Source organism: Camelina sativa, chromosome 9 (genome assembly GCF_030686135.1).
Source record: "Camelina sativa cultivar CO46 ecotype springtype chromosome 9, ASM3068613v1".
Classification (NCBI taxonomy): domain Eukaryota; kingdom Viridiplantae; phylum Streptophyta; class Magnoliopsida; order Brassicales; family Brassicaceae; genus Camelina; species Camelina sativa.
Window position 1 is genome coordinate 6152118 of NC_141888.1, and position 27838 is coordinate 6179955.

Sequence of the window (27838 nt, forward strand, 5' to 3'; positions counted from 1 at the left end):
TGAAAAGTAGTTGTTTCATTTATATCACAAAAACTTGTAATCATACAAATGTAACTTTTACAAATTGTGTCTCAGTATGATACATATCCATGGTCTCATACATATATACACATTCAAATATTACATTTAACTAGAGTAGCTTTGCCCCAAATTGAATAGTAAAAAGAGAATGAAAAAAATCACCTTTTTATTCTTCAAAATCATCTCATGTGAACCACAAACAGGGACAAACAGCTCTTAACTTATGCTTTTTGGCACCCAAATAGTTAGTCTCTTATTTTATTGTATCCATCTGAAACTCACTGGCGATGGCCTTCTGGTAAAGCTACCACTTTGTGGAATGGCACTGTTCTTTGAGGTAATGCTCCGTCTTCTTCATCGTCATCGAATTCTAGCAAGTACCTAGCATGAATCAGAAAGGATATCAGATTAGGTACTTAGGATTCTTAAATCTCAACCAAAAATGCTTTATTAGTTGATGATGGGATATGAACAAAGGTGTGGAGGAACTTACTCGTCAGACTTCCTCTGGAATCAGATGTGCAACATGCGGGTTTAGATAACTAGAGGTTAGTTCTTATTGGTTTCGTATACATCTGCTGAAACGAGTTTGAAATGTTGCGGGAAAAAAAAGCTAACCTTTCGTGGGGTACTGACTACAGTTGCCTTGTAGAGGGCTGTGGTTCCAGGATATACAGCTAACACATGTTTCCCTGGTTGAAACTCTTGTGTGCTTGTAGGATCATTCCGTTTTGGAAACGGTAAAATACATGACATTGATAGTTTATACGTCCTAAAGATTACAAGAGAATGAATAATCAGCAAGCTGCTCAATGTTATTGCAAAAGTTTCATAGTTATAAAGAGCTCTTAGTTACCTCTGGCCACCTCCTTCTTCATCATCTCCTGGTTCTTCATCAAGTACTTCAACTCTGTGAAAAAGGTTTGAAACACTATTGAGACCCATTTATGAATCTATTGTAGAGCAACATATATACCATAATTGCGTCATAAAAGCTATCTACTAGTTTAATCCTAATAAATAAATGCTTGACTGTGACCATGAGATTCATGTAAATTCTCAAAGTCTCTCTTTTAGCACAACTATGTACATATTCTACAAACCAATGTGAAAATCTTACTAAAAGGGTTCGAGCTTACTCTTTTGTTTCTCTGTCGAAGTGAATAACTTTCACCACAAACCATTCATCCTTCTCGGCATCCTCGGCTGTGACTCTTGCAGCAACCTACAAAAAAACAAACAGATGTCACAAAATAATTTTGGCCAATTTTAGAAGAAAGAAGTGATTGAAGTACTTCAAGAAACAAGTACAGTAGTAGTTGTTGTACCTGTTCACCCTTTAGACTGGCATATGCCTCGATTTGATTTCTCATGGAAGGAGAAACTCTTGTTACATCTGAATCTACTTTCATTCTCTTTCTCTTCTGTTCGTTGCCTTCTGCCACTTATGTGATATCATTACAAGCATCGGAAAACCTTAAATCCCTCTTTTATATATATATATATATATCAATACATTACTTACAAGACTAGCCTGACATATTCAAAGAAGGGTCGTAACAGTAATCGAAGTATACCTAATTTTCTGCGTTGTTGCCCAGTTGGTCCAGATGGAAGCAGAGAATCCAACTGAGTAAGCAGAATGTTTGAAACGCTGCAATAAAGAACACAAACAATTGTGTCATTAATAGTTGTATCATCCACTCTCTAAACCATTCAAAAACTGATGTAACAAGTGAAAGGAGATGATGAAGAGATATGGCTTACGTTACTTCACTTTCTGAAAGCTCTTTTGCTTGAATGTACAAATTTTTAAGCTTTGACAATGAAGTATCACCAGGCTTCTCAACAATCTCAGGCGCTGCAGTTCAAAACACATACACAAGTCAGCCAGATAACTCATTGAAAGCAAATAACAGTCATAAAGTCACATAAACTTCAAACCATTCTAGCTGAAACAAGCTCAATTTCAGTATATGATTCTCATTAGTCTGTTTCCATAATAGATAATTCGATAAATCTAGTCCGCTACTACGATTCTTTCTGAGTACGAAAACAGAGCTTAATCAATAAATTCCAAAACTCATAAACAAGTTAAAGACACACAAGAACAAATGCCAAAAGTGGTTAAATCCTATTCCTGTTTTCCCTAATCAAAGCACAATACCTATTTCTACATTACGACATGAATAGCTAAAGTCTATTAATTGGTTCTCTTGGCAGATAACTGTATTCAAAATTCAAACTTATCAGCATCTAATTATGAATCAATGTAAACTAACAACAGAGTTCTATCTAACTACTTCAAGATCCAAACCCCAAATGATCAAAAATAACCATAATTAATCGAACACAATCAATACCAATTTGAAAATCACGTATGACTAAGAGAAGAAGATCAAAAAGCTTCATTCAAAAATTTGGATAGTAGTAAGAAAAAAAAAAAAGGCTGAAAATGGAAAGACTTTACTAGCTTGAAGCTTCTTATGCATCTTATTGATCTCCACAAGAACTTCCTCTTGTTCTTTCCTTAACCGATCAAGCTCCTTCGTATTATCTAATATTCCGGCAATGTCCGGTGACGACGACGACATCGTTGTCTTTCTTTCCAGCTACTGCTGCTGCTAACAAAAATCCCGATAAAAAAGAATAAAAAAGACAAATTTAAAATTCTAATCACTTAAAAAGTTTCAAATTGTTTTCTATTTCTGTTGGAATTTCTAAGAAAAAAAATACAATTTTTATGTTCAAACTTCAAACATAGGAGGAGGACAAAATCTGAGAAAAGATCTCAGTTTTTATTTTTATTTTTCTTTTGAGATTTAGTAAATTCAAAAATGCAAATCGCAATTTTGTTTTGTTTTTATTGATTTGTGATTCGGCAGATCAAGTATGAGTACGACGTCGTTTATATAAAGGGAAAGGTTTTTTTAAAGCATATCCTTCTATAGTTTCCCAATATATAAATTTGGTAGTAATGAGTATGTAATAATAATTCGGATTAGACCAATGCAAGTAGGATCAAGTTTTTAAAATGGAAATTAAGTAAATTTCTTTGAACTAGATTTTACTAATTAAAAGCTTTTATTATTAAGAGAATTTAACCAAAAAAACAACTTAGTAGAATATTTTATTCTACAATTGTTTTTACTCCTATACTATTTTTTAACTAACAAAAAAACTTAGAATAGGTAAAGATATAAGTTGAAGTGAACACCTGTTAGTGTATTATTCATAATCATAAGATTTATTCTTTAAGAGAATTAAAAAGAACCAATTTTATCATAACTTGAAGTCAAGCAATTAACACCTTATTACATTAATTTATTTTAAATTTGTTTCTACTCTATAATAATTTTTTAACTAAAACAAATTAGAATAGGTAAAATATATAAGTTAAACTGAACACATGTTAATGTATTATTCATTGTTATAGAAAGTGATTATCATAATTTTACCTGTCTAACTAGAAGAGTGTTATAAACTTCCTTACTCCTTCTGTCATTTGTATATGAATGAATTGTCCAATTTAGATAATATATGCCTTTAACAGGTCTTGGTTGATTAAGAAGTAAATTAATTCAACTTATTTCATTCACGAAAGACAGTTTGAATTTTTTCTTTGTTTGAGCTAGTTGTCTATGTTGCCGTTTCAAGCAGTAATTTCGATAAGAATGAACCATTTATTGATTCAAAAACTGGAGACGTTTTGAAGGTAGCATCCGTTTATGAATAATGATAGAAAATAAGGAACGTTTCCAATTTACTGTCAATTAAAGACAAATTTTATCGGCTCTTTTACGTGCAAGATGCAGGGCTAGGCATTGAAGGTAGTATATTGTGTGGTTTATTATATGACAGTGATAAAAACAGTATACACATCATCATGACCTTTTCCATCGATCCGTTGTCATGTCCATCGTATATTTTAATTTAATCTTTTTTTTTTAAAACATATGATATATCGTATGTATTGTTTATCAATTATCACCTCTACGTACCCCTAAGTAGTGTTGTTAACAAAACAAAAAAAATTTCTTTGTTTGAGCTAGTTGTCTATATTACCATTTCAAGCAGTAATTTTGATAAGTATGAACCATTTATTGATTCAAAAACTGGAGATGTTTTGAAGGTAGCATCCGTTTATGAATAATGATAGAAAATAAGGACCGTTTCCAATTTACTGTCAATTAAAGACGAATTTTATCGGCTCTTTTACGTGCAAGATGTAGGGCTAGGCATTGAAGGTAGTATATTGTGTGGTTTATTATATGGCAGTGATAAAAACAGTATACACATCATCATGACCTTTTCCATCGATCCGTTGTCATGTCCATCGTATATTTTAATATAATCTTTTTTTTTTGAAACATATGATATATCGTATGTATTGTTTATCAGTTATCACCTCTACGTACCCCTAAGTAGTGCCGTCAACAAAACAAAAGTTTTTTCTTTGTTTGAGCTAGTTGTCTATGTTGCCGTTTCAAATAGTAATTTCGATAAGTATGAACCATTCATTGATTCAAAAACTGGACACGTTTTGAAGGTAGCATCCGTTTATGAATAATTATAGAAAATAAGGAACGTTTCCAATTTACTGTCAATTAAAGACGAATTTTATCGGCTCTTTTACGTGCAAGATGCAGGGCTAGGCATTGAAGGTAGTATATTGTGTGGTTTATTATATGGCAGTGATAAAAACAGTATACACATCATCATGACCTTTTCCATCGATCTGTGGTCATGTCCATCGTATATTTTAATATAATCTTTTTTTTTTGAAACATATGATATATCATATGTATTGTTTATCAGTTATCACCTCTACGTACCCCTAAGTAGTGCCGTCAACAAAACAAAAGTTTTTCTTTGTTTGAGCAAGTTGTCTATGTTGCTGTTTCAAGCAGTAATTTCGATAAGTATGAACCATTTATTGATTCAAAAACTGGAGATGTTTTGAAGGTAGCATCCGTTTATGAATAATGATAGAAAATAAGGAACGTTTCCAATTTACTGTCAATTAAAGATGAATTTTATCGGCTCTTTTACGTGCAAGATGCAGGGCTAGGCATTGAAGGTAGTATATTGTGTGGTTTATTATATGGCAGTGATAAAAACAGTATACACATCATCATGACCTTTTCCATCGATCCGTTGTCATGTCCATCGTATATTTTAATTTAATCTTTTTTTTTGAAACATATGATATATCGTATGTATTGTTTATCAGTTATCACCTCTACGTACCCCTAAGTAGTGCCGTCAACAAAACAAAAGTTTTTTCTTTGTTTGAGCTAGTTGTCTATGTTGCCGTTTCAAGCAGTAATTTCGATAAGTATGAAGCATTTATTGATTCAAAAACTGGAGACGTTTTGAAGGTAGCATCCGTTTATGAATAATGATAGAAAATAAGGAACGTTTCCAATTTACTGTCAATTAAAGACGAATTTTATCGGCTCTTTTACGTGCAAGATGCAGGGCTAGGCATTGAAGGTAGTATATTGTGTGGTTTATTATATGGCAGTGATAAAAACAGTATACACATCATCATGACCTTTTCCATCGATCCGTTGTCATGTCCATCGTATATTTTAATATAATCTTTTTTTTTTGAAACATATGATATATCATATGTATTGTTTATCAGTTATCACCTCTACGTACCCCTAAGTAGTGCCGTCAACAAAACAAAAGTTTTTCTTTGTTTGAGCAAGTTGTCTATGTTGCCGTTTCAAGCAGTAATTTCGATAAGTATGAACCATTTATTGATTCAAAAACTGGAGATGTTTTGATGGTAGCATCCGTTTATGAATAATGATAGAAAATAAGGAACGTTTCCAACTTACTGTCAATTAAAGACGAATTTTATCGGCTCTTTTACGTGCAAGATGCAGGGCTAGGCATTGAAGGTAGTATATTGTGTGGTTTATTATATGGCAGTGATAAAAACAGTATACACATCATCATGACCTTTTCCATCGATCCGTTGTCATGTCCATCGTATATTTTAATTTAATCTTTTTTTTTGAAACATATGGTATATCGTATGTATTGTTTATCAGTTATCACCTCTACGTACCCCTAAGTAGTGCCGTCAACAAAACAAAAGTTTTTTCTTTGTTTGAGCTAGTTTTCTATGTTGCCGTTTCAAGCAGTAATTTCGATAAGTATGAACCATTTATTGATTCAAAAACTGGAGACGTTTTGAAGGTAGCATCCGTTTATGAATAATGATAGAAAATAAGGAACGTTTCCAATTTACTGTCAATTAAAGACGAATTTTAGCGGCTCTTTTACGTGCAAGATGCATGGCTAGGCATTGAAGGTAGTATATTGTGTGGTTTATTATATGGCAGTGATAAAAACAGTCAACACATCATCATGACCTTTTCCATCGATCCGTTGTCATGTCCATCGTATATTTTAATTTAATCTTTTTTTTTTGAAACATATGATATATATCATATGTATTGTTTATCAGTTATCACCTCTACGTACCCCTAAGTAGTACCGTCAACAAAACAAAAGTTTTTTCTTTGTTTGAGCTAGTTGTTTATGTTGCCTTTTCAAGCAGTATTTTTGATAAGTATGAACCATTTATTGATTCAAAAACTGGAGACGTTTTGAAGGTAGCATCCGTTTATGAATAATGATAGAACATTTTCTGATTTACGTGTTTATAGGATTATGAAAATGGTATTGTTGTCTCTAATTAGTTAGACATGACTGAAATCCTTTTTTTTTCTTTTTTTCTTCCTATTCTAGTATATGATTGAATTTGCATGCTCCTCTTCTACTATTGTTTTGTAGTTATGTTTGAAAGTTTATTGTGTTTAGGTTTAGGAGTTTGATTTAGAATTAATTTGTTAGAAACAATGTGATTTTTGGTGTAATTTAATTATTTTGGATTTATAATGTTTGAAATTGTAGTTAAAAACTAGAATGGTGCATTTGAAATTTGTGATTCTATTGTGACATTATCAATGATTTTGTGATTTCGCACATTATTAACTTTTGGCATTTTCAAAGCTAGTTTTAGGTTTAGGAGTTTGAATTAGAATGGATTTGTTGAGAACAAAGTGATATTGGTGTAATTTAATTAATTTGAATTCACAATGTTTGGAATTGTTGTCAAGAACTAGAATTGTGCAACCAAAATTTGTGATTCTATTGTGATTTTGTTAATGATTTTGTGATTGTTCACAATATAAGGTGTATACTTTTTCAAAACTCGTTGTTCGTTTGGGAGTTTGATTTAGAATGACTTTGTCATAAACAAAGTAATTTTGGTGAAGTTAAATTAATTTGAATTCATAATGTTTGGAATTGTTGCCAAAAACTAGAATGGTACAACTAAATTTGTGATTCTATTGTGACTTTGTTAAGGATTTTGTGATTGTTCACATTATTAACTGTAAGCTTTTTCAAAACTCATTTTAGGTTTAGGAGTTTTATTTAAAATGAATTTGTTGTGAACAAAATGATTTTGGTGTAATTTAGTTAATTTGGATTCATAATGTTTAGCATTATTGTCAAGAGCTAAAATGGTGCAACTGAAATTTTTGATTCTATTGTGACTTTGTTAAGGATTTTGTGATTATTCACATCATTAATTGTAGGCTTTTTCAAACTCATTTTAGGTTTAGGAGTTTGATTTAGAATGGGGTTGATGGGAACAAAGTGATTTTGGTGTAACTTAATTAATTTGGATTCATAATGTTTAGAATTATTGTCAAAAACTAGAATAGTGTAACTGATATTTTGTGGTTCTATTATGACTTTATTAAAGATTTTGTGATTGTTTACATTATTAATTGTAAGCTTTTTCAAAACGCATTTTACGTTAATGAGTTTGATTTAGAATGAAATTTTTAGGAACAAAGATGTTTTGGTGTAATTTAATTAATTTAGATTCATAATATTTGGAATTATTGTCAACAACTAGAATGGTGCAACTAAAACTTGTGATTTTATTGTGCCTTTGTTAATTATTTTATGATTATTTACATTATGAAGTGTTGGCTTTTTCAAAGCTCATTTTAGGTTTAGGAGTTTAATTTAGAATGGATTTGTGTGGAATGATGTGATTTTGGTGTAATTTAATTAATTTGGATTCATAATGTTTGTAATTGTTGTCAAAAACTAGAATGTTGCATTTGAAATTTGTGTTTCTATTGTGACATTATTAATGATTTTTGTGATTGCGCACATTATCAAGTTTTGGCTTTTTCAAAGCTAGTTTTAGGTTTAGGAGTTTGAATTAGAATGGATTTGTTAGGAACGAAGTGATTTTTTGGTTTAATTTAATTAATTTGAATTCATAATGTTTGGAATTGTTGTGAATAACTAGAATGGTGAAACATAAATTCGTGATTCTATTGTGATTTTGTTAATGATTTTGTGATTTTTTAGTATATTAAGTTTAGGATTTGTCAAAACTTGTTTTTGGTTTAGGAGATTGATTTAGAATAATTTTTCCGGAAACAAAAAGATATTTGTGTAATTTAATTAATTTGGATTCATAATGTATGGAATTGTTGTCAAAAACTTGAATGGTGCAACTGAAATGTGTGATTCTATTGTGACTCCATTAAGGATTTTGTGATTTTTTATATTATTAAGTGTAAGCTTTTTCAAAACTCATTTTATGTTTAGAAGTTTGATTTTGAATAGATTTGTTGGGAACAAAGTGATTTTGATGTAATTTAATTTGAATTCATAATGTTTAGAATTTTTGTTAAGAACTAGAATGGTGCAACTGGATTTTTTGATTATATTGTAACTTTGTTAAGGATTTTGTTATTGTTCACATTATTAAGTGTAGGATTTTTCAAAGCTCGTTTTAGGTTTATGAGTTTGATTTAGAATGAATTTGTTGGGAACAAAGTGATTTTGGTGTAACTTAATTAATATGGATTCATAATGTTTGGAACTGTTATCAAAAACTAGAATGATGCAAATGGAATTTGTGATTCTATTGTGACTTTGTTATAGATTTTGTGATTGTTTACATTATTAAGTGTAAGTTTAGGAATTTGATTTAGAATGTATTTGTTGAGAACTAAGTGATTTTGGTGTAACTTAATTTATTTGGATTCATAATGTTTGGAATTGATGTCAATAACTAGGATGGTGCAACTGAAAATTTTGATTCTATTGTGACTTTGTTAAGGATTTTGTGATTGCTCACATTATTAAGTGTAGAATTTTCTAAAGCTAGTTTTAGGATTAGGAGTTAGATTTAGAATGAATTTGTTGAGAACAAAATGATTTTGGTGTAACTTAATTAATTTAGATTCATAATGTTTAGAATTGTCGTCAAAAACTACAATGGTGCAACTGAAATTTGTGATTCTATTGTGATTTTATTAATGATTTTGTGATTCTTCATATTATTAGCTGTAGGCTTCTTCAAAACTTGTTTTTGGTTTAGGATTTTGATTTAGAATGAGATTTTCGGGAACAAAATGATTTTGGTGTAATTTAATTAATTTAGATTCATAATGTTTGGAATTGTCGTCAAAAACTAGAATGGTGCAACTGAAATTTGTGATTCTATTGTGATTTTATTAATGATTTTGTGATTTTATTAATGATTTTGTCACTAACAATCCTAAGATGAAAATGTAAGATGCAGAAAGTAAAACTACAAAAACTAAGAGCTAAATGCAAATAGAACAGAATGATTGCAGCTAATATGAAATAAGAGCAGAAATAGAAACTACTATGATGAACTAATGCAAGACAATAATGAACATAACAATGAGTAAATGAAACAGAAATGCAAATAGGAATGAAACAGGACAATCACAAATCATAAACAAGAGTTCTGGGGATGAACTCGAGCAAGCACTCGACCGAGTGTAGGTCGAGTACAGGGTCGAGCTGGAATAATCCGGGAAACAGAGCAACACAATAAAAACAGAGCAATTCAAATACGAATCAAACAACAAGCAAGCAACAGGATTAAGACTTAAAAATCAATAAACAAAGAAGGCCTTGAGGAGGGATTCATGGGCTGAACTAATCATTGTGGTTATCTAACTTGGTCAACAAATCTCAAGCAAACTTTGAGCTAATCTCTAGACATATAAATCTAAGACAAGTTTCTTCCACTCTCATGGCAAGAAACAATCAAACCTATGCATCTCTAGACTTGTTCTCACATAGTAAAGAATCTACACAAGCAGGCATTAAGCAATACATCTCAAACCAAACAAGACCTCTAATCTCTTAGCAAGCCTAATGGTAAGCTCTAGATCTAGCCTTATCTATGCTTCTTAAACATTGGTGTGATGCTAAGAAGCTTGAAATCAAACCCTACCCTCTCAGATATAGGATCAACATTAAGAACATCTAGCCTAGAAGAGATCTACAACAATCAAGCTTGACCAAATCACACAAACCACAAGATCAGTCCAGCCTAACCCATCCTCAAGATCCTAGAGAACTACTCACAACAACTCATGATGAACATCAAATTCATAAACCCAGAAAATCTCGAAACTTGCATCAAATGAAAGATAAGAACAAGATCTACAATGTTGCAAAAGGAATCAAACCCAAATTCTTAATATATTGAAAGTTATGGAACCAACAATATTGAAGAATCTAAGAGTTTTCTTAAAAAGGATACAAAATCTAAGAAAATAAAAAGACAAAGGAAATAATTCCTTAAAAAGTAAAAACTAGGTTTCTGACTCTCTAAAAAGTTGCACACCTTGGTGGCTGCAGGTACAAGGCTTTATATAGGAGAGGAGGTGGAAGCCCTAAAAAACACTAAAAGACAAAATAGTCAACGGCTCGGTCAACTCGACCTGTGCTCGGTCGAGTGGCAGGTCGAGCTGGCTTCTCTCGTGCATTCTCCATTTGGTCGAGTCCTCCTCAGCACACGGTCGAGTGTGTGATCGAGTTGGACTCTGGACCTTGGTTCTTCAGCCTTAACTCTCTTGCTTTTCCTTCATGATTGGCTCACTTCTCCTCAGCATTGCTTCCATGCTCCTTAAACTCCAAAATCACCTGAATATGCATGAAAAGATGCAAATGCAATGCAACTAAACTCTAATGCATGATTAGTGCTAAAGCTACACAATAATGGCCTAAATGGATAGCAAAAGATGCAAAAGATGTGAATAAACTAAGGGAAAATATGGTAAAATATATGAACATCAGCTACAGACCACTGTAAGCGGAAACAGAAGAAATTGGGTTGAGTGCCTGCCTTTGGTGGAGTTCGCTTACAACCTGGCCGTTCACCGCACCACTAAGAAGTCGCCGTTCGAAGTCGCATATGGTTTTAAACCTCTTACCCCAATGGACGTGCTACCTTTACCACCCAGTGAAGTAATGAACCAGGACGGAGAAAGCAAGGCCGAGCTCGTGAAGAAGATTCATGCGGACGTAAAGGCAAGCATCGAGAAACAAACCAAACATTATGCGCGGACGGCCAATAAAGGCTGCAAGACCATGGTTTACAAGGAGGGCGACTTGGTGTGGTTACATTTGCGTCTAGAACGGTTCCCATTGAAGAGGGAAGACAAGCTGAGCTCACGCGGAGATGGACCGTTCCGAGTGCTCAAGAGGATCAACGACAACGCCTACCGCCTCGAACTACCAGGTGAGTACCTGACATTGACATCGTTCAACGTTTCTAACTTGGCCCCGTTTGACGCAGGTACCGAGGAAGATGTTTTGAGGGCAAAACCTTTTCAAGAGGGAGGGAATGATGGAACCTGGGACGACGGCCAGGACCAAGACGTGTACCAAGACGGAACCGAACAGGAAGATGCGGACGCGGCCGCGACCGGATCAAGACGGCCATCGACCCTTGCACCAAATTTAATGCCCAAAGCTACCACAAGGAGCCGAACAGCAGCCACGGCCGCCAAAAAGAAGTGTCTCATCTTTGTCCAAGAATTCGTCCGAGATCAAGAGGAGTTCGAGCATGGAGCCATTCAAGCCGCCGGATGGCCGACCGAGGTTCCTTTCTCGGTCTTCACCATTACAGAAGGGTGAAGACCTCCAAGTGATTAGGGGGAATGGTACTCTTTTTCCTACCTTGGGTTTGTCCCAATGGGTTTACCAAAGAGGTTTTAACGAGGCTACAAACCCTAGTGCATGGTCACGACCGTGGACCACTCCCGATCACGTGCCCATCCTATCTTTTGTTTTTCTTTCCTTTGTGACCATTATCTTTTAAAAACTTGTTCTAGACGCTGCGTTTTTATTTTAGCCACGTGTTTAGGTTTTGGGAGTTCCCTTGTAATGGCTAGCCTATTTAAAGGACCTAGACCCAAAAATGTAAAGGCAGACTAGTGATAAAAATCAAGGTTGTTCCTTTCTCTCTCATTTTCAGCGATTGAAACAAAACTCTAGAAGCTTCACAAACTGGGTTCGTAACCTTCTAGCTTAGTCGTATCACAAGGAGATCCATCCCTTGCGTGTCGCTACATCGATCCACCTTCGACCTTCATCAACCGAGAGACTAACGAGTCGAGCATCTCCTCGTGAACCTCTTCCACCTCTATCTTCATCGTACCAAGAGTCTAACGAGTTGAGCATCTCCTCGTGAACTTCTTCCATATGTTCCGATTGTTTGTTGGAGCCGTTCAGATCCGATTCCTTCAGTTCCAGTCTCGTCTGTAAGTTCGTGAGTCACGGCCGTCGTCCGGGGTTACATCAATGACCCTGGAGAAAATCTCGCAGTGCACCGCCTCCTGGCAAGGCGCATCCGATGGTCCAGGAGGGATCTCTCCTGCCATCGACGAAACCAGGGAAAAAGCAAATCTCAAGCGGTCATGAAGCTCCAAATCAAAACTGAAATGACCCGACCCGTTTTTTTTTTATAATTTTATTTAGCTAGTGATCTCATACCCACTAGCCACCTAACCACAACCAGACCATACAACGGAAATAACCAAAAGATACCATTAACCAATAAACTAATAATTAGTAAACCAATAAATCAATAGCAGTAATAATTCAACCAACAGAGTCATAAAACATCAAACCAGCAACCTAGCAATATTCTAATGACTCAACTTTAGCAACCTAATAGAAGCCAAACAACACATCAACGAGCCACTAGAACATCCTCCTCTTCATTGCCTAGATTCCACGATCACACTTTGCCTTTACCTGCACCACAAACACAAATTGAGATGCATGAGTATTGTCATAAACACTAAGTGAAGCAATCCTCCCATCTGCTGGGCTATACACACAAGCAATTGAGATAACTCTAACCAACCAACAACAATCAACAAACAAACCAGGAAACTGCATCGACCGACACTGAATGGGGTTGCATCGACCGACGCAAGCCTGCATCGACCGATGCAAGACTCGATTGCATCGACCGACACCAACACTGCATCGATTGATGCATGCTCGACATTCGCAAAATCTCTAATTGCATCGATCGACACCTCCACTTGGCATCAACTGATGCTCCTAGGTCTTATCGTGGACCGACACACATAGTGCATCGATCGATGCACATGTCAAGCATCGTCTTCCCCAAAGCTCCTTGCCAGATCTTTGTTCCTAAACACATCAATCTCAATCTAATGCCACTAAGAAGCCTCAGAAAGCCCCATGTGACTCAAAAACGTTCTAACAAGCCAAGGAATCAACCACATAACACATAAACACAAAAATCAGAGAAATCTCAAACTTAGATAAGCCATGGTCATGCACTCACCTTTGCCAAAGAAGATTCTGACCCTAAACCCAATGAAAACACCCTCTTAGCAAGGTCCTAACACAAACCCAGCTACAGATCTCCACTCCACAGGCAAAATATCTCAGGAAAAAACTAGAAAATTCCAAAAAGCTCACAAGATCAGTTTCTCTATTATTTTCTCTCTAAAAAGCGGCTAAACTCGACTAAGGACGATAAAATCTCCTTTAAAAACACGATCTCAAGGGTTTCCTAACCCAAAACGCAACAAAACGGGCGTTTAACTCAAGTCAACTCGTGAAAATTGACCTTGCATCGACCGATGCACCTCTCAAACCGAGATTATGGTTTGCAGATGTTACAGGAACTTGTAAACAATCGTGGATTTTTGATCCGCCGTAATGGGGTCTGGACACATAAAGGGGTTGTTGAGGTTTACCGAAAACCATCTCCAACCATTGAGTGGGGAACTAGCCAGATTTTGTGCTTTCAAAAGGATTTTAGAGGAGTGACAAAAACTTAAAAAGTGAGAAAGAAATGCATGGAAAAGAAATTAAACAAAAAGAAACTGGCATAGAGGTGAACAGGATGAAGGATCTCCTGATGCCGGCGAGACAAAGCACTGCCGGCGCCAGAAAGGGTAGTCGATGGAGGTTTTTCGATGTTCGGGCCTGAAAGTGTTTTTCTTCCTCTTTGGTTTTTTAGCTTAATATTGTTTTTCCTTGTTCTTCATTTTTGTTGCCATTTACAAGTATCATATTTTCTAAATTCTGAAACATGGCTCCACATGCGTTCTTTTTTTTTTTACGAATCACAAAATAACTTTGTTCCTCTCTAAATTTGGTGTGGAACAAATCGGAAAAAAAAATAATTATTATTTATAAAAAATAATTTATGCAAAAGTCTAATAAATTGTAATAAAAAATAATTTATTGAAAATTCTAATAAATTGTAAAAACGTTGATGATAACGTTCAAATTCAACATAACTATAAAAAGTACATGATAACGTCAAAACTCTTCTAAACAAATCTATCTTTTGATTCAACCAGTTTCACAACTTATATTTTAAACAATTCGTACATAGTCAATATCAAGTTCAAACTCATCTCATATTTACCTCATGAATTGTTTAATAATTTAAGTCTTATAAAATACAACTATAAATAGTATTCAGCACAAGAAGCCATCGACTATAGAAAAAAATTCCCTATGATCCAAAGACAAAGGTTAAAAAAAAATTATATGCTTTTTATGTTTTCCTTAAGGTCTTGTGTTTTGTTTTGTTAATATATGTATTTTATTTTGATCTTTAGAAGATACTTGGATTATGGCAAGTTCCAAGAGACTAGTGAATCATCACGGCGTGGCGGTCTTTCAAGAAACAAAGGCAAATCGACCACTGCATCAGGGATCGACACTGAAGGAAAGGTATATATGTTTTGTTTATAATTATTTATTAAATTTTAATGCATATACGATAAACTATATTAAAACTAAACATGATTTTTGAGTATGTATATATTATAGTATGTGTGGAAGGAAATGCATTGTCAAATTATGATTGAACTCGTTATCACAGAGCTAAAATCAACAGCTGAAAGAGCCTATATGGAAATTGTTCGAGATCAAATTGCTGAGCAAATATGGTCTGTAAAGAGATGTTGTACTCAACATCTATAGTTGCTTATCTTTTATAATCATCATATAAGTATCATGTATTTGTAGTGGTTACTGAAATTTCCAACAATTCATGTTCATGTATTCATGTTCATGTATTCATGTTCATGTATTCATGTTCGTACGTGTGTATCATGGGTCGAAGATGCTTGTTTTTGATTAAAAAATATATATTTTTATTTTTCTTTTAATATTTTTTAGATTACTATTTACCATACCATTTGTTCTGTTTTTCTTCTGCACTTACAGTATTCCTCTTCATTTATTTTTTATTATTTTTTCCTTTCTTATTTGTTCTTTTTTATTTCTCTTACTTCTCGTTCTTTTTTAAAGCTCATTTTAAATTTGGAATTTGATTTAGAATAAATTTGTTATGAACAATGTGATTTGTATTTTCTTTTGATAATTATTGTGCTTATGTTTGATTTAGCCTAAAATCATCAATAACTAAACTGAAAAAGTGATTTTTTTTTACGGTTTCGATTATCAAACCCGAATATTGTTCTTTATTTTATGAGTTGTTTAACATTTTTCCATTGCTGTAAAAATTAAAAAATACTTTTTGAGTTTTGACATTATACAGTTTAGAGATTTGCAGATTTAAATACAACGAGACGTTTGGGATTATTTGAAGATGTTTTCATCTGTTAGAAGGGGTGGGGGGCAACTTGGCTTGGCGTTTCTAACGGTGGCTCCGGTCATCCGGTGGATTTGGAGCTCCTTCGGGTTGACAACCAGATCGGTGATGACTGACATCAACGTGTCTACGACGTATCTTCACGATTCCATCTCCCCCCACACCCCGACATGTGTTCTGTGGTGTTGGCAACCTCACGCACGAGTCACGACTTCCTGAGTTGGTTTGCTTATTGGGCTTCCTATCTTTGGGCCTTACCCTTTATTTTCAAAACGACCAAAAAAAAAATACTGCAACTTCAACTTCTTTCTGATCAAGGCAATACTTCTTCTTCTTCCTTCGAGCTTGTCTCTTGAATATTTGCATTTTGCAATTTCTCTCTTCTTCTTGGTTTTTCAATCTTCCCTCCGATTCAACCAAAATACCTATCGACCCACAACAATTCTAAGGTTTTAATCGGCGCTTTGGCCGAATTATATTATATATATATGAATTTTGTCTACGAAACTTTTCAAATCGTATACAATTCTCTTTCCAAATCGTATACAGTGGAAACATGAGAAGACCCAGTCACATGATGAGGCTTCTACTAACATCCCTCTTCGGGGTTATTGTTGGTTTCCTTATGGGTATTACTTTTCCTACCTTGACCTTAACTAAGGTAACATTCATGTACAAATCTTCACCTTCTTGGTGTCAGCTTAATTATTGTGATCTCCTTATTTTTTTTGATAATTGTGTTAGATGAATCTTCCATCCACATTGTTCCCTTCGATTGATCTTGCATACATTGAGGATAAATACTCTGACATATCAAGACAAAGACTATTTGGTTCTTGGTCTTCCACAAAAGGTCTCAAACTCAAGAAGGACATCCCTGACCCTCCCTTTAACTATAATGACACTAAGGTTTTGTGTGATTCATTCTCTCTGTTTCACTGCTTATTTTTAATAAAAAAATGTTGATGATAGAACACTTTCGAGTTATTGTAGATATGGGTTCCTACTAACCCCCGTGGTGCTGAGAGGCTACCTCCAGATATAGTCACACCTGAATCAGATTTATACCTCCGTCGGTTGTGGGGTGACCCTAAAGAGGTAATCTACTGGCTTTTTAATTTATTTATTAGAGAATGGTTTCAAGATCATGTCACATTTTTGTTTGTATGTCATGATGATACAGGATTTAACAACCAAGCAGAGGTATCTAGTTACATTTACGGTTGGTTATGATCAAAGGAAAAATATAGACACTGTGTTGAAGAAGGTATCCTGCCTCACCTTTACTTCTTCTTCTTCTTCTTCTTCTTCTTTCCTTCTTTTTATTTTCTCATTTCTTGACTTTACGTTTCTCAGTTCTCAGATAACTTCTCTATAATGCTGTTTCACTATGATGGCCGGGCTAGTGAATGGGAAGTGTTTGAATGGTCCAAGCGAGCTATTCATGTGAGCATTCGTAAACAAACTAAATGGTTAGTGGCTACTTAACTAAGTAGGAGTGTCTATGTAGTGAAAGGTTTACTTAAAAAATATCTATGAATTTTCCCTGAAGGTGGTACGCCAAGCGGTTTCTTCATCCTGACGTAGTTGCCCCCTATGATTATATCTTCATATGGGACGAGGATCTTGGCGTTGAACACTTTGATTCGGAGAAGTATGTTTTTTTTTTTTTGAAGCTTGGACTTCCTTTTAATAGCTATTTCAGGTTCTGAAGACTAAATTATCTTTGACAGATATTTGGCAGTGGTGAAGAAACATGGTTTGGAAATCTCACAGCCTGGGTTAGAGCCATATGAAGGGCTTACATGGGAGATGACAAAGAAAAGAGACGACACTGAAGTTCACAAGTTAGAAATATATAATGAAGTTTCTAAATTGCTTCCGCTTTGATTAATCATATACAGTGGTCGACACTTACACCATATCTCCTCTCATATCATATCATATGTTCTTGCAGGCATGCTGAAGAGAGGAATGGTTGGTGCTCTGATCCAAATTTACCTCCTTGTGCAGCGTATGCTATTTTACTTATCTATATCATTATAAATGAACTTAGCAAAAGGGATTTACCTAGAAAGTAAATAGTCTCATCAATCTTGCTATTGAAACCAAAATCAGATTTGTAGAGATTATGGCTCCTGTTTTCTCACGCAATGCATGGCGCTGTGTGTGGCATATGATTCAGGTATGTAATGGAACCAAATTATTGTTCTTCTCTCTTTAAGTGATTCAAAAATCACTGTCTTCAGCAAATTGTAATTGTTACCTTGTAACCCGCAGAACGATTTGGTTCATGGATGGGGTCTAGACTTTGCCGTTCGGAAATGTGTTCAGGTCTGCAACTTAACTTCCTTTGGACAGACCCATCTAGATCCCTCTCTCATGGGTTCTGTACACTCGTATATTATATCCTCATTAATCTTACTTGCCTTAACAGAATGCACACGAGAGAATTGGAGTTGTAGATTCTCAATGGATTATTCATCAAGGTGTTCCATCACTAGGAAATCAAGTATGCTTTCAAATCCATATTAGTCTATAATTTTGTGGACTGCCTTTGGAAATTATATTACAGAACTCTATTGAAAATATAGTAGTTGTGTTTATCATATAGTCACACTTCTCAAGCTCAAAGCCTACACAGATGTTAATTATAAGAAAGTTTAAAATTATATTTTGATGCGGTATGACGCATTCCCATTCTGAATTGTATATTCACTACATTAGCCTGTGTTGTAAATGCATAAAACAGGATTGCTAATCATCCTGTTTATTCTTTGTGCTTCTGAAATCTTGACAGGGACAACCAGAGCGTGGGAAACAACCATGGGAAGGGGTAAATACCGATGCAATTAGAATGAATAATACAACAAATCCCCTAGTCTTTTTTTTCATCCTTGTTACTATCCGTTATAGGTTGGGATTCTCTTGTGTTTATAAATGTATATACCTCGTATCTTTATTCGTGTTTTCAGGTGAGAGAGAGATGTAGGAGAGAGTGGACAATGTTTCAAGACAGATTGGATGATGCGGAAAAAACTTATCTTGAAGCATCTGCTCACAAAAATGCTTCTTCACGGCCTCACGGGTAATATAGTTATTTTGAGGAAAATAATAGTCTCTCACTCCAACTTCTACACTCTTTGTTAATTTTGTTCTCGGAGCTGTTCTTTAATTTGTTTATGGAAGAGAATAGTCTAATGGAGAGAAGAAAACTGTAAGGACATTCATTAACATATATGATTAGTCTTCTTTTTTTACTCTGGTAAATCAGATTATCGATGAGAATTATGGGGGAGAGTAGAGTTAGAGGTAAATCATAGGATTCTTAAATTCACTTTTGCTAGACGTTTCAGTGTTTTTAATTAAACAATAACATGGTGCAAAGTTATAGTGAGTTGTAAGAAAATGGAATGGTAATGTTAGAAAAGTTAGCTTAATTGGTCGTATGCTGTACCACTTGATTTATGTTAATGTATGAGTACTGTTAACTTCACGTATACCATGAACATCGAGATAAAACAAAAATATGAAAATTTGAATTGTCAATACGTAAAATTGGATCCGGGTTCTAACTTCTTAATTCCCCTGGAGGACATATGGTCTGATAGTCGGATAAATAAGAGGGAGCGGGCGAGATTCGAAACAATAAGAACAGTAGAACTCGACCTTGCCAGAATCTTTGACTTTGTCAAAAACTGTAACAATGAAGGTATCTTGGCAACGAAAATGACAGCTATTGCAAATTGGTCGTGTAGATCTATTGTTAGGTAGCAGTTCAACCCCCTTACAAATCTTTCCTCCTGGTTTCGCATACCTGATATCCCCAAGTACACATAGTATATGTAGAGTCACACCACAATCTTTGCAAGTATAGAACGAAGTCTCTGGATTTGTTTCTCTTTCGCAAATATCACACCAATACTTGTCACTTGCCTTTTCACCGTAACAAAGACTGAGTGGATGATCATCATATCTTGCTAGACTTACTGTTAATGGCAGAGTGGCGCAACGAAAAACCAAAAAAAAAAATTGCACTTGACACAACATAGGACGACTTTATTATTGTTGATGCCACAACCCTGGCATGTTTTAAAGTGACTGCCTACTAGTTTAAGGTAGAATAAAGGATGAGGATGACTTCCATGGATAAAAGGCACTGAAATGGAACTGCATAGTAAGTCAAACATCCCATCATACACAGCAAACTAGAAGACAAGCGCTACAATTTCTTGGGTTGTCACTATTGTTGTTATTGAGTAGACCAAGATGAAGAGGTTTTGGGCTCAGGAAATGTCGCTTCTTTTTAAAAAGATTAGCACACGTTTCATGGAGAATGAAACTGCAATCTGACTCTGAACACTTGTAGAATGTGTAAGAACCGATGGGATGAATACATGCTCCACAGAAGCTGCTTTCTTCACCGTCTTTGCTGAGGCTCATGAGGTTATGTTCATGAGTGAAATGTGTGATTGTGTTATCATCATTCCTCTTGAATGGCTCAATATCTTCAACTTCTTCAGGTACTCCATCAAGCTCTTCCCCATCCCACACGTCATTCCTTGTTGCACATAGCGAATGAATAGCAGAATTAGGACAAATAGAACAAGAATAAGCTCCATATGACCAATCAATCTCTTCCCAACAAACTCCACATCTCCATTCTCCAGGTCCAAGAGGATTCTTGAAGGAAACGCGGTGGTCATGGTGATTAACATGGATGACACGTGGTAAACGAGTACAGTATTGATGGAAGATTATGAAATCACATTGAACACAGACGTAAGGAACGTCTTCGCCATCTGTCCCACAAGCATCACAAACAAAGGAGATAAATTTTGGCATGAGTGTGAGTGTATGCTCATGGACCTTCAAATTTTGAAGAGCAACTAGTAGGGGTTTTCTAATCGCACAACCCATATCCAAGCTGAACATACAAATATCACAATGATAAAGTAAATTCCCAATGTCTTCACCACATATATGACATGTTGGCTTTGTGTAACTTGGAGCTCCATTGGTGAGAAGCTTAAGAGGGTGTCTGACATGAGAAGGGTGAGTGATCTCTGTTAAGTCAAATACAGAGACACATTGCTCATGAATCACCAACCCGCATCGAAGGCAGAGATAGCCTTGTCCGCCAGATTCGTTACAAAAGTCGCATATACGTAGTGATCTAAAATAACAGAATTGTAGAGGATGGTGGTGCCACGCAGGCACGGCCCGGAGCTAAAGCTGGTAAAGCTAGGGCTTTAGGCAGCAGATACTTATAATTTAATTTAGGGGCATCATATCATTAATGACTCGTGTGGTACAGTGGTATAAACATCCATATACGTTTAGTAGTTGAGGGGTTCGATTCTACCTGGTGCATTTTTTATAAAAATATTTTGTTTTCTTTGTTTAGCAATGGAAAAAAAATTTCTTTGCTTCAGGCAGCAATATAACTTGCGCCGGCCCTGCCACGGCATATAAAAATGGAACGGGGAAGTTATGTGATCAACTATGCAACCAATGTCCAAATTGAGTTTGCAATCAGAGCAATGATAAAGAAGGCACTTGGTGTTTTTACCGCATAGATGGCATTTTGGGTCAGTGTGATCAGGAGCTCCGGTCGTGAGAAGCCTAAGACAATGTCCAACATGAAAAGGGTGGTCGCATATCTCTTTTGTCTTCAACACAAATGCACATTTGGAGTGGATATTAAACTTGCATTCGCCGCATGAGTAGCGACCATCGTGCAATCGATCGCAAGCATCACATTCCAAACGATCACCATTGTAAAAGTAGGATACACGATGCTCGTGTCCTTCTAACCTGGAACTCATGGCGGTTTGTGGATAGCAACTGAGGTGGAGTGAGTGCAAATCAATGTTTGGTAATAGTACTTTGTCCGACTTCGGTTTTTGTGTTATATTATATCAGTGCTACTTGCAACATGATAACATAAATTAATATTGACGTTGACGAATCTTTAGTAATACTATCAGCAAGAACTCAACAGCTCCGGTTCCTTCAGTCAAGAACTCAGCTCCGGTTCCTTCAGTCAAGATCGAAAGTAAATCTGGTCAGAAGTGGGATCGAGCAAACACGAAAGTAAAGAAGGAAGACGAAGAGATCGAAGAGAGTGTCTTACAGGATGATGTGATTAAAACGGTAATGGGCTCTACCTCAAACAAGCCCATTATCGTCAAGCCCAACAAGCCTCTCTTAGCCCAATGCAAGATTGAAAAGCCTACAACTATTCAAGCTTCTTCAAGCCTTCAACGGTCTGTTCCACCTGCACAAACAGACGACAACAGAGTCAGCAAAGCAAAGAGAACAATTGACCGTACGGAGCCAATACAACTCAAGAATAGATTTGATTGTCTAGACTCATGTGATGTATGAGCTGTCTCATGGGAAAAACCCTAATTTTGTAAAGTCTATATAAAGACTAGTGATGTAACCTAATGACTTAAGGAAAATAAAGAGAGAAATGTTTCTTACCTAAGAGCCGCTGAGCTCATTCTTTATGGTATCAGAGCCATGGATCAAATGATTCAACTTTATTCTCCTCCTGCTCTTCACATCTCAAATTGTGTCACTGTGCAATTAACTGAGAAGAACTATCTCCTTTGGAAATCCCAGTTCGAGTCTTTTCTCTCTGGTCAAAATCTTCTCGGCTTTGTAAATGGTGCTTTCGCTCAACCACTAGCGTCTATTCCAGTTCCTGCTATCGATGGTCAAGTGGGTTATGTCTCGAATCCTGACTTCCTGTCATGGCATCGAGCAGATCAAGTTGTTCGAGCCTGGTTGCTTGGATCTCTCTCCGAAGATATCCTTCGCGATGTCGTTCACACTACTACTGCTCAAGAACTCTGGTCTGCTCTGGCTCAGCATTTCAACAAGGTATCAGCTTCTAGACTTTTTGAACCGCAACACAAGCTTCAGACAGTTGAAAAGTTAGACAAGTCCATGAAAGATTATCTTAGAGAAATCAAAAGAGTGTGTGAGAAACTTGCCTCTGTTGGTAGTCCTGTTAGCGAACAAATGAAGATCTTTGCTACTCTCAAAGGTTTAGATAGAGAATATGAGCCTATCAAAACCTCTGTAGAAGGATATGTGGACACTCAACCCACTCTAACCTTGGATGCTGTGATTTCAAGGCTCACTAGCTTCTCTGACCGTCTTGCAAGCTACAGTAATGGCACAGAGGTCTCTCCACACATGGCGTTTAACACCTTTGGTCCAAATGCTTCTGGTCACTACAACAACAATAACATAGGAAGAGGTAGCTCACGTGGTGGAAATAATCGTGGTGGTAGAACAACTTCACAACAAAAGGTCGAGGCTTTCATCAGCAAATCTCACAAGAAGGTGGTGGACTTACCAAGGTGATTTGTCAAATATGTGGAAAACCAGGTCATCCTGCCTCTAAGTGCTGGTACCGATTCGACAACAGCTATCAGTTTGATAATATCCCTCAAGCTCTAGCTGCTCTTCGGATTACAGACGTTACTGATCAAAATGGAAGCGAGTGGGTGTCAGATACTGGTGCAACATCTCACGTGACCAACTCTCCTCATCACCTGCATCAGTCACAAGCATATGAAGGTAATGAAGCAGTAATGATGGGGGATGTAAGTTTTCTACCAATCACTCATACCGGTTCAGCGAGTCTCCCTTCAACCTCTGGTAATTTACCTCTTAATGATGTTCTTGTTTGTCCTGGTATTGCTAAATCTCTGTTATCTGTGTCAAAGCTTACTACCGATTATCCTTGTGGCTTTCAATTTGACTGTGATGATGTGCGTATCTATGATACGGCAACAAGGGGGTTGTTAACAAAGGGCAGACACAGTAATGGGCTATATACACTGGGACACTTACGTGGAGGAGCTTCGCTTCAAGTCAACTTCTCGTCAAGGCAACAAATGGCTTCTGAAGATGTTTGGCATAAACGGTTGGGGCATCCTCACACGCAAGTTCTCCAGCAGCTCTCTGCAATAAAAGCCATAGTTATCAGTAATAAGAGCACTACCAAGATCTGTGAGGCTTGTCAACTTGGAAAGAGTGCTAAGTTACCTTTTTCTGCTTCAACTTTTGTAGCTACTCGACCCCTGGAAAGAATTCATTGTGATCTATGGGGTCCTTCACCAATAATGTCAGTTCAAGGTTTCAAATACTATGTGATCTTTATTGACAACTATACAAGATTTTGCTGATTCTACCCTCTCAAGCTCAAGTCTGATTTTCTGCAAATATTCTATGGTTTTCAAGTGCTTGTAGAAAATCTATATCAGAGTAAGATTGGTACCTTTCAATGCGATGGTGTTGGTGAGTTTGTTAGTAAACAGTTCACGGCTCATCTGCAGAAAAGTGGGATTCAACAACTCATCTCCTGTCCACACACACCACAACAAAATGGGTTAGCATAACGAAAGCATAGACATATTGTTGAGTTGGGTCAATCTATGATGTTTGAAGGAAGGATACCTCAAAAATATTGGGTTGAGGCGTTCTACACAGCAAATTTCCTGATCAATCTCTTACCAACCACGACCTTGGATAAGAATCTTAGTCCTTATGAAGCTTTGACAGGTCGAACTCCCAACTACACAGCTCTTAGAGTGTTTGGTTGTGCCTGCTATCCAACACTTTGTGACTATGCTGCAACAAAATTTGATCTACGCTCTTTGAAATGTGTGTTCTTGGGTTACAATGAGAAATATAAAGGATATCGGTGTCTGTTACCTTCCACTGGACGTGTTTATATCAGCAGGCATGTCATCTTTGATGAAGCAGTCTTCCCTTTCTCCACTTTGTCTGCTGGGAACTCTCAACGATGCACTCCTCTCATGACTGCTTGGTACAAGAGTAATCCTAAACAAGATCAAAACACGAATCAGATAAAAGAATCAGTTGAAACTAGAGATGATCAAGAAAAGAATAAACCACTGTTCTCACCGCAAGATTTCCCACCATTACCAAAAACAAGGTCTTAGGTTGTGTCCACTGCGGGAGAGGAGGATAGAAATGAGTGTACGACAGGCTTTGATCCTGCTTCTATTGGCAACAGCTGTTCTCCTTCTCCTGTCAGGACGGATACTCCTCTGCCAAACTTCGCTATCTCCAGTTCATCAGTGGTTCATACTCCTCCAGTGACTCCAATTCATATTTCGACTTCATCTTCAACACCTGCGACTGCGTCTGAAACTAACAAGTCCATTACTACACCCGTTCAAAATCAGATATCTGTCCCAAGTATTCAAGAAACACAAGACTCATCAACCTTGAATACCTCTGCCTCAGAACGTTCTTCAAGATCAAGCACACCAACTCCAGTATCAAGTGAATCCTCGGTTCCTTCTATGCCCTCTGTTCAGTCTCCACAGGTTCCTGCAACATCATCACAAGAAGAATGTGTTAGTCAAGCCCAACCTACTCACGGTATGACAACAAGGTTAAAAGACGGGTTACGGAAGCCGAATTCGAGATATGCTTTATTGTCTCATAAAGTATCTCATCATGAACCAAAAACAGTAGCTGAAGCTCTCAAACATCCTGGTTGGAATGGAGCGATGGGTACTGAAATGGGAAACTGTAAGGCAGCACACACTTGGGACTTGACACCTCCTACACCAAACATGAATGTGTTAGGAAGCAAATAGGTGTTTAGAATGAAAATAAATGCTGATGGATCACTACAGAAGCTAAAGGCTCGATTGGTTGCTCAGGGTTTCAATCAAGAAGAAGGAATTGATTACCTGGAGACTTACAGTCCTGTAGTTCGCACAGCAACTTTCAGAGCAGTCTTGGATATGGCCACCAAAATGAGTTGGGATATAAAACAAATGGATGTTGAACACGCCTTTCTTCACGGTGATCTCATAGAGACAGTGTACATGAAACAACCAGCTGGATTTATAGATCCTGAAAAACCAAATCATGTGTGTCGACTGAGAAAATCTCTCTACGGGTTAAAACAAGCCCCGCGAGCTTGGTATGATAAATTTAGCACGTTTCTATTGGAGTTTGGGTTTACCTGTAGCATACCGGATCCATCACTCTTCGTCTACAAGCGAGATGGAGCAGTCATTGTGCTTCTGCTCTACGTGGACGATATGCTTATCACAGGAAACAACTCTGCAGCTATGACAGCCTTCTTAGACTCTCTCAACACCCAGTTTTGCATGAAAGGTCTGGGTCAAATGCATTATTTTCTTGGAATTCAGGTTCACTTCCACCCTTCAGGTCTCTTCCTTTCCCAGCAGAAGTATGCAGAAGACTTGTTAGTTGTTGCAGCCATGAGCGAGTGCTCTTCTGTTGCAACACCTTTGCTTGAACAACTAGAAAACACGAGAGCTAAGAACAAGGAACCGTTTCCAAACCCCACATATTTTTGAAGTCTAGCTGGAAAATTACAATACCTGACTCTTATAAGGCTTGACTTCCAGTTTGCGGTAAATTTTGTCTGTCAGAAGATGCATGCTCCAACTTTCGCAGATTTCCATCTTCTCAAGCGAATTCTTCGCTACATCAAAGGCACAATCACCATGGGACTCAATTTCAATAAGAACACAAGCAGTACTCTCAGAGTGTACAGTGATAGCGATCATGGAGGTTGTGCGGAAACAAGTAGATCAACAGGTGGCTATTGTTTTTACCTTGGTACAAACTTGATCTCGTGGGCATCTCAGAACCAGGACTCTGTTGCTCGAAGCTCCACGGAAGCCGAGTACAAGGCGATGTCCGATGCAGCAGCTAAGATTTCTTGGATCTGCAATATTCTTAAGGAGCTCGGGATTCCTCAGTATCAGGCCCTAGAACTGTACTGTGACAACCTCTCTGCTGTTTATCTCACGGCGAATCCTGCGTTTCACAAGAAAAGTAAGCATTTTCTGAATCACTATCACTATGTAAGAGAGAAAGTTGCTCTAGGAACGGTTTTGGTAAAACATATACCTGGTCATCAACAAATCGCTGACATCTTCACGAAGTCGCTTCCGTTCCGACCTTTCAGCAACCTCCGGTACAAACTCGGTGTGGTCCTTCCTCCCACACAGAGTTTGCGGGGGAGTATCAGCAAGAACTCAACAGCTCCGGTTCCTTCAGTCAAGAACTCAGCTCCGGTTCCTTCAGTCAAGATCGAAAGTAAATCTGGTCAGAAGTGGGATCGAGCAAACACGAAAGTAAAGAAGGAAGACGAAGAGATCGAAGAGAGTGTCTCACAGGATGATGTGATGAAAACGGTAATGGGTTCTACCTCAAACAAGCCCATTATCGTCAAGCCCAACAAGCCTCTCTTAGCCCAATGCAAGATTGAAAAGCCTACAACTATTCAAGCTTCTTCAAGCCTTCAACGGTCTGTTCCACCTGCACAAACAGACGAAAACAGAGTCAACAAAGCAAAGAGAACAATTGACCGTACGGAGCTAATACAACTCAAGAATAGATTTGATTGTCTAGACTCATGTGATGAATGAACTGTCTCATGGGAAAAACCCTAATTTTGTAAAGTCTATATAAAGACTAGTGATGTAACCTAATGACTTAAGGAAAATAAAGAGAGAAATGTTTCTTACCTAAGAGCCGCTGAGCTCATTCTTTAAATACAACGAGTGGGCAAGTCGTTAGTCTTTGTTTAGTTTAATATCGTTCCGTTCAGGTTTTGTCTGCCATGTTAGTTTGTTTACTTAGGCATCTTGTATTATCTTATTTTGCCTTTTCTTTGACTCTAAACAAGAAATTATTCTTCTTTTATTGTATCAATCGAGATCAACGAAGGAAGAAGTCAAAAGTCATGTCATTGAGCCGACGATGATGCCTTGGAGA

General features: G+C 36.7%; 2 protein-coding genes and 1 pseudogene across 14 annotated transcripts; 1 reads left to right on the forward strand and 2 right to left on the reverse strand.

Moving 5' to 3' along the window:
- LOC104710580 (SAGA-associated factor 29 homolog A-like) lies at positions 1-27499 on the reverse strand. Of its 10 annotated transcripts, none has more exons than XM_087464389.1 (19): positions 27236-27499; positions 26969-27139; positions 26671-26875; positions 26434-26532; positions 26049-26352; positions 25771-25936; positions 25305-25636; positions 24971-25213; positions 24758-24886; positions 24500-24673; positions 24321-24404; positions 2492-2642; positions 1789-1882; positions 1599-1675; positions 1350-1456; positions 1161-1246; positions 878-931; positions 636-793; positions 1-402 (listed from the first exon to the last, which is right to left on the reverse strand). In XM_087464389.1, exons 12-19 carry the CDS (start codon positions 2613-2615, stop codon positions 392-394), a joined length of 711 nt encoding a protein of 236 aa, XP_087320515.1. In that variant the 5' UTR covers positions 2616-2642; positions 24321-24404; positions 24500-24673; positions 24758-24886; positions 24971-25213; positions 25305-25636; positions 25771-25936; positions 26049-26352; positions 26434-26532; positions 26671-26875; positions 26969-27139; positions 27236-27499; the 3' UTR covers positions 1-391. The 10 variants fall into 10 exon arrangements, with proteins under 10 accessions (XP_087320515.1, XP_087320516.1, XP_010425511.1 ...); XM_087464390.1 differs by having other exon boundaries at positions 24971-25219; positions 25305-25639; XM_010427209.3 differs by lacking the exons at positions 24321-24404; positions 24500-24673; positions 24758-24886; ... (6 more) ...; positions 26969-27139; positions 27236-27499 and adding exons at positions 515-528; positions 2758-2865 and having other exon boundaries at positions 640-793; positions 1350-1465.
- Positions 16291-19291, forward strand: LOC104710581 (uncharacterized). Of its 4 annotated transcripts, none has more exons than XM_087464382.1 (13): positions 16291-16682; positions 16766-16930; positions 17015-17119; positions 17205-17288; positions 17378-17493; positions 17574-17675; positions 17755-17868; positions 17979-18035; positions 18140-18206; positions 18302-18355; positions 18459-18533; positions 18822-18857; positions 18997-19291. In XM_087464382.1, exons 1-13 carry the CDS (start codon positions 16578-16580, stop codon positions 19111-19113), a joined length of 1197 nt encoding a protein of 398 aa, XP_087320508.1. In that variant the 5' UTR covers positions 16291-16577; the 3' UTR covers positions 19114-19291. The 4 variants fall into 4 exon arrangements, with proteins under 4 accessions (XP_087320508.1, XP_087320510.1, XP_087320511.1 ...); XM_087464384.1 differs by having other exon boundaries at positions 16316-16682; positions 17385-17467; XM_087464385.1 differs by having other exon boundaries at positions 16322-16682; positions 17378-17467.
- Positions 19601-21354, reverse strand: LOC104715047 (uncharacterized; annotated as a pseudogene).
- Positions 27500-27838: the final 339 nt, after the last annotated feature.

Coding starts and splice junctions, on each gene's coding strand:
- LOC104710580 (XM_010427209.3), bottom strand. CDS start 2,615: ATGTCGTCGTCGTCACCGGACATTGCCGGAATATTAGATAATACGAAG. Junction 1,676..1,788: donor CTTTCAGAAAGTGAAGTAAC/GTAAGCCATATC, acceptor TCTTTATTGCAG/CGTTTCAAACATTCTGCTTA. Junction 794..877: donor GAAGAAGGAGGTGGCCAGAG/GTAACTAAGAGC, acceptor TGTAATCTTTAG/GACGTATAAACTATCAATGT.
- LOC104710581 (XM_087464382.1), top strand. CDS start 16,578: ATGAGAAGACCCAGTCACATGATGAGGCTTCTACTAACATCCCTCTTC. Junction 18,036..18,139: donor AATTTACCTCCTTGTGCAGC/GTATGCTATTTT, acceptor AACCAAAATCAG/ATTTGTAGAGATTATGGCTC. Junction 18,207..18,301: donor GTGTGTGGCATATGATTCAG/GTATGTAATGGA, acceptor TGTAACCCGCAG/AACGATTTGGTTCATGGATG.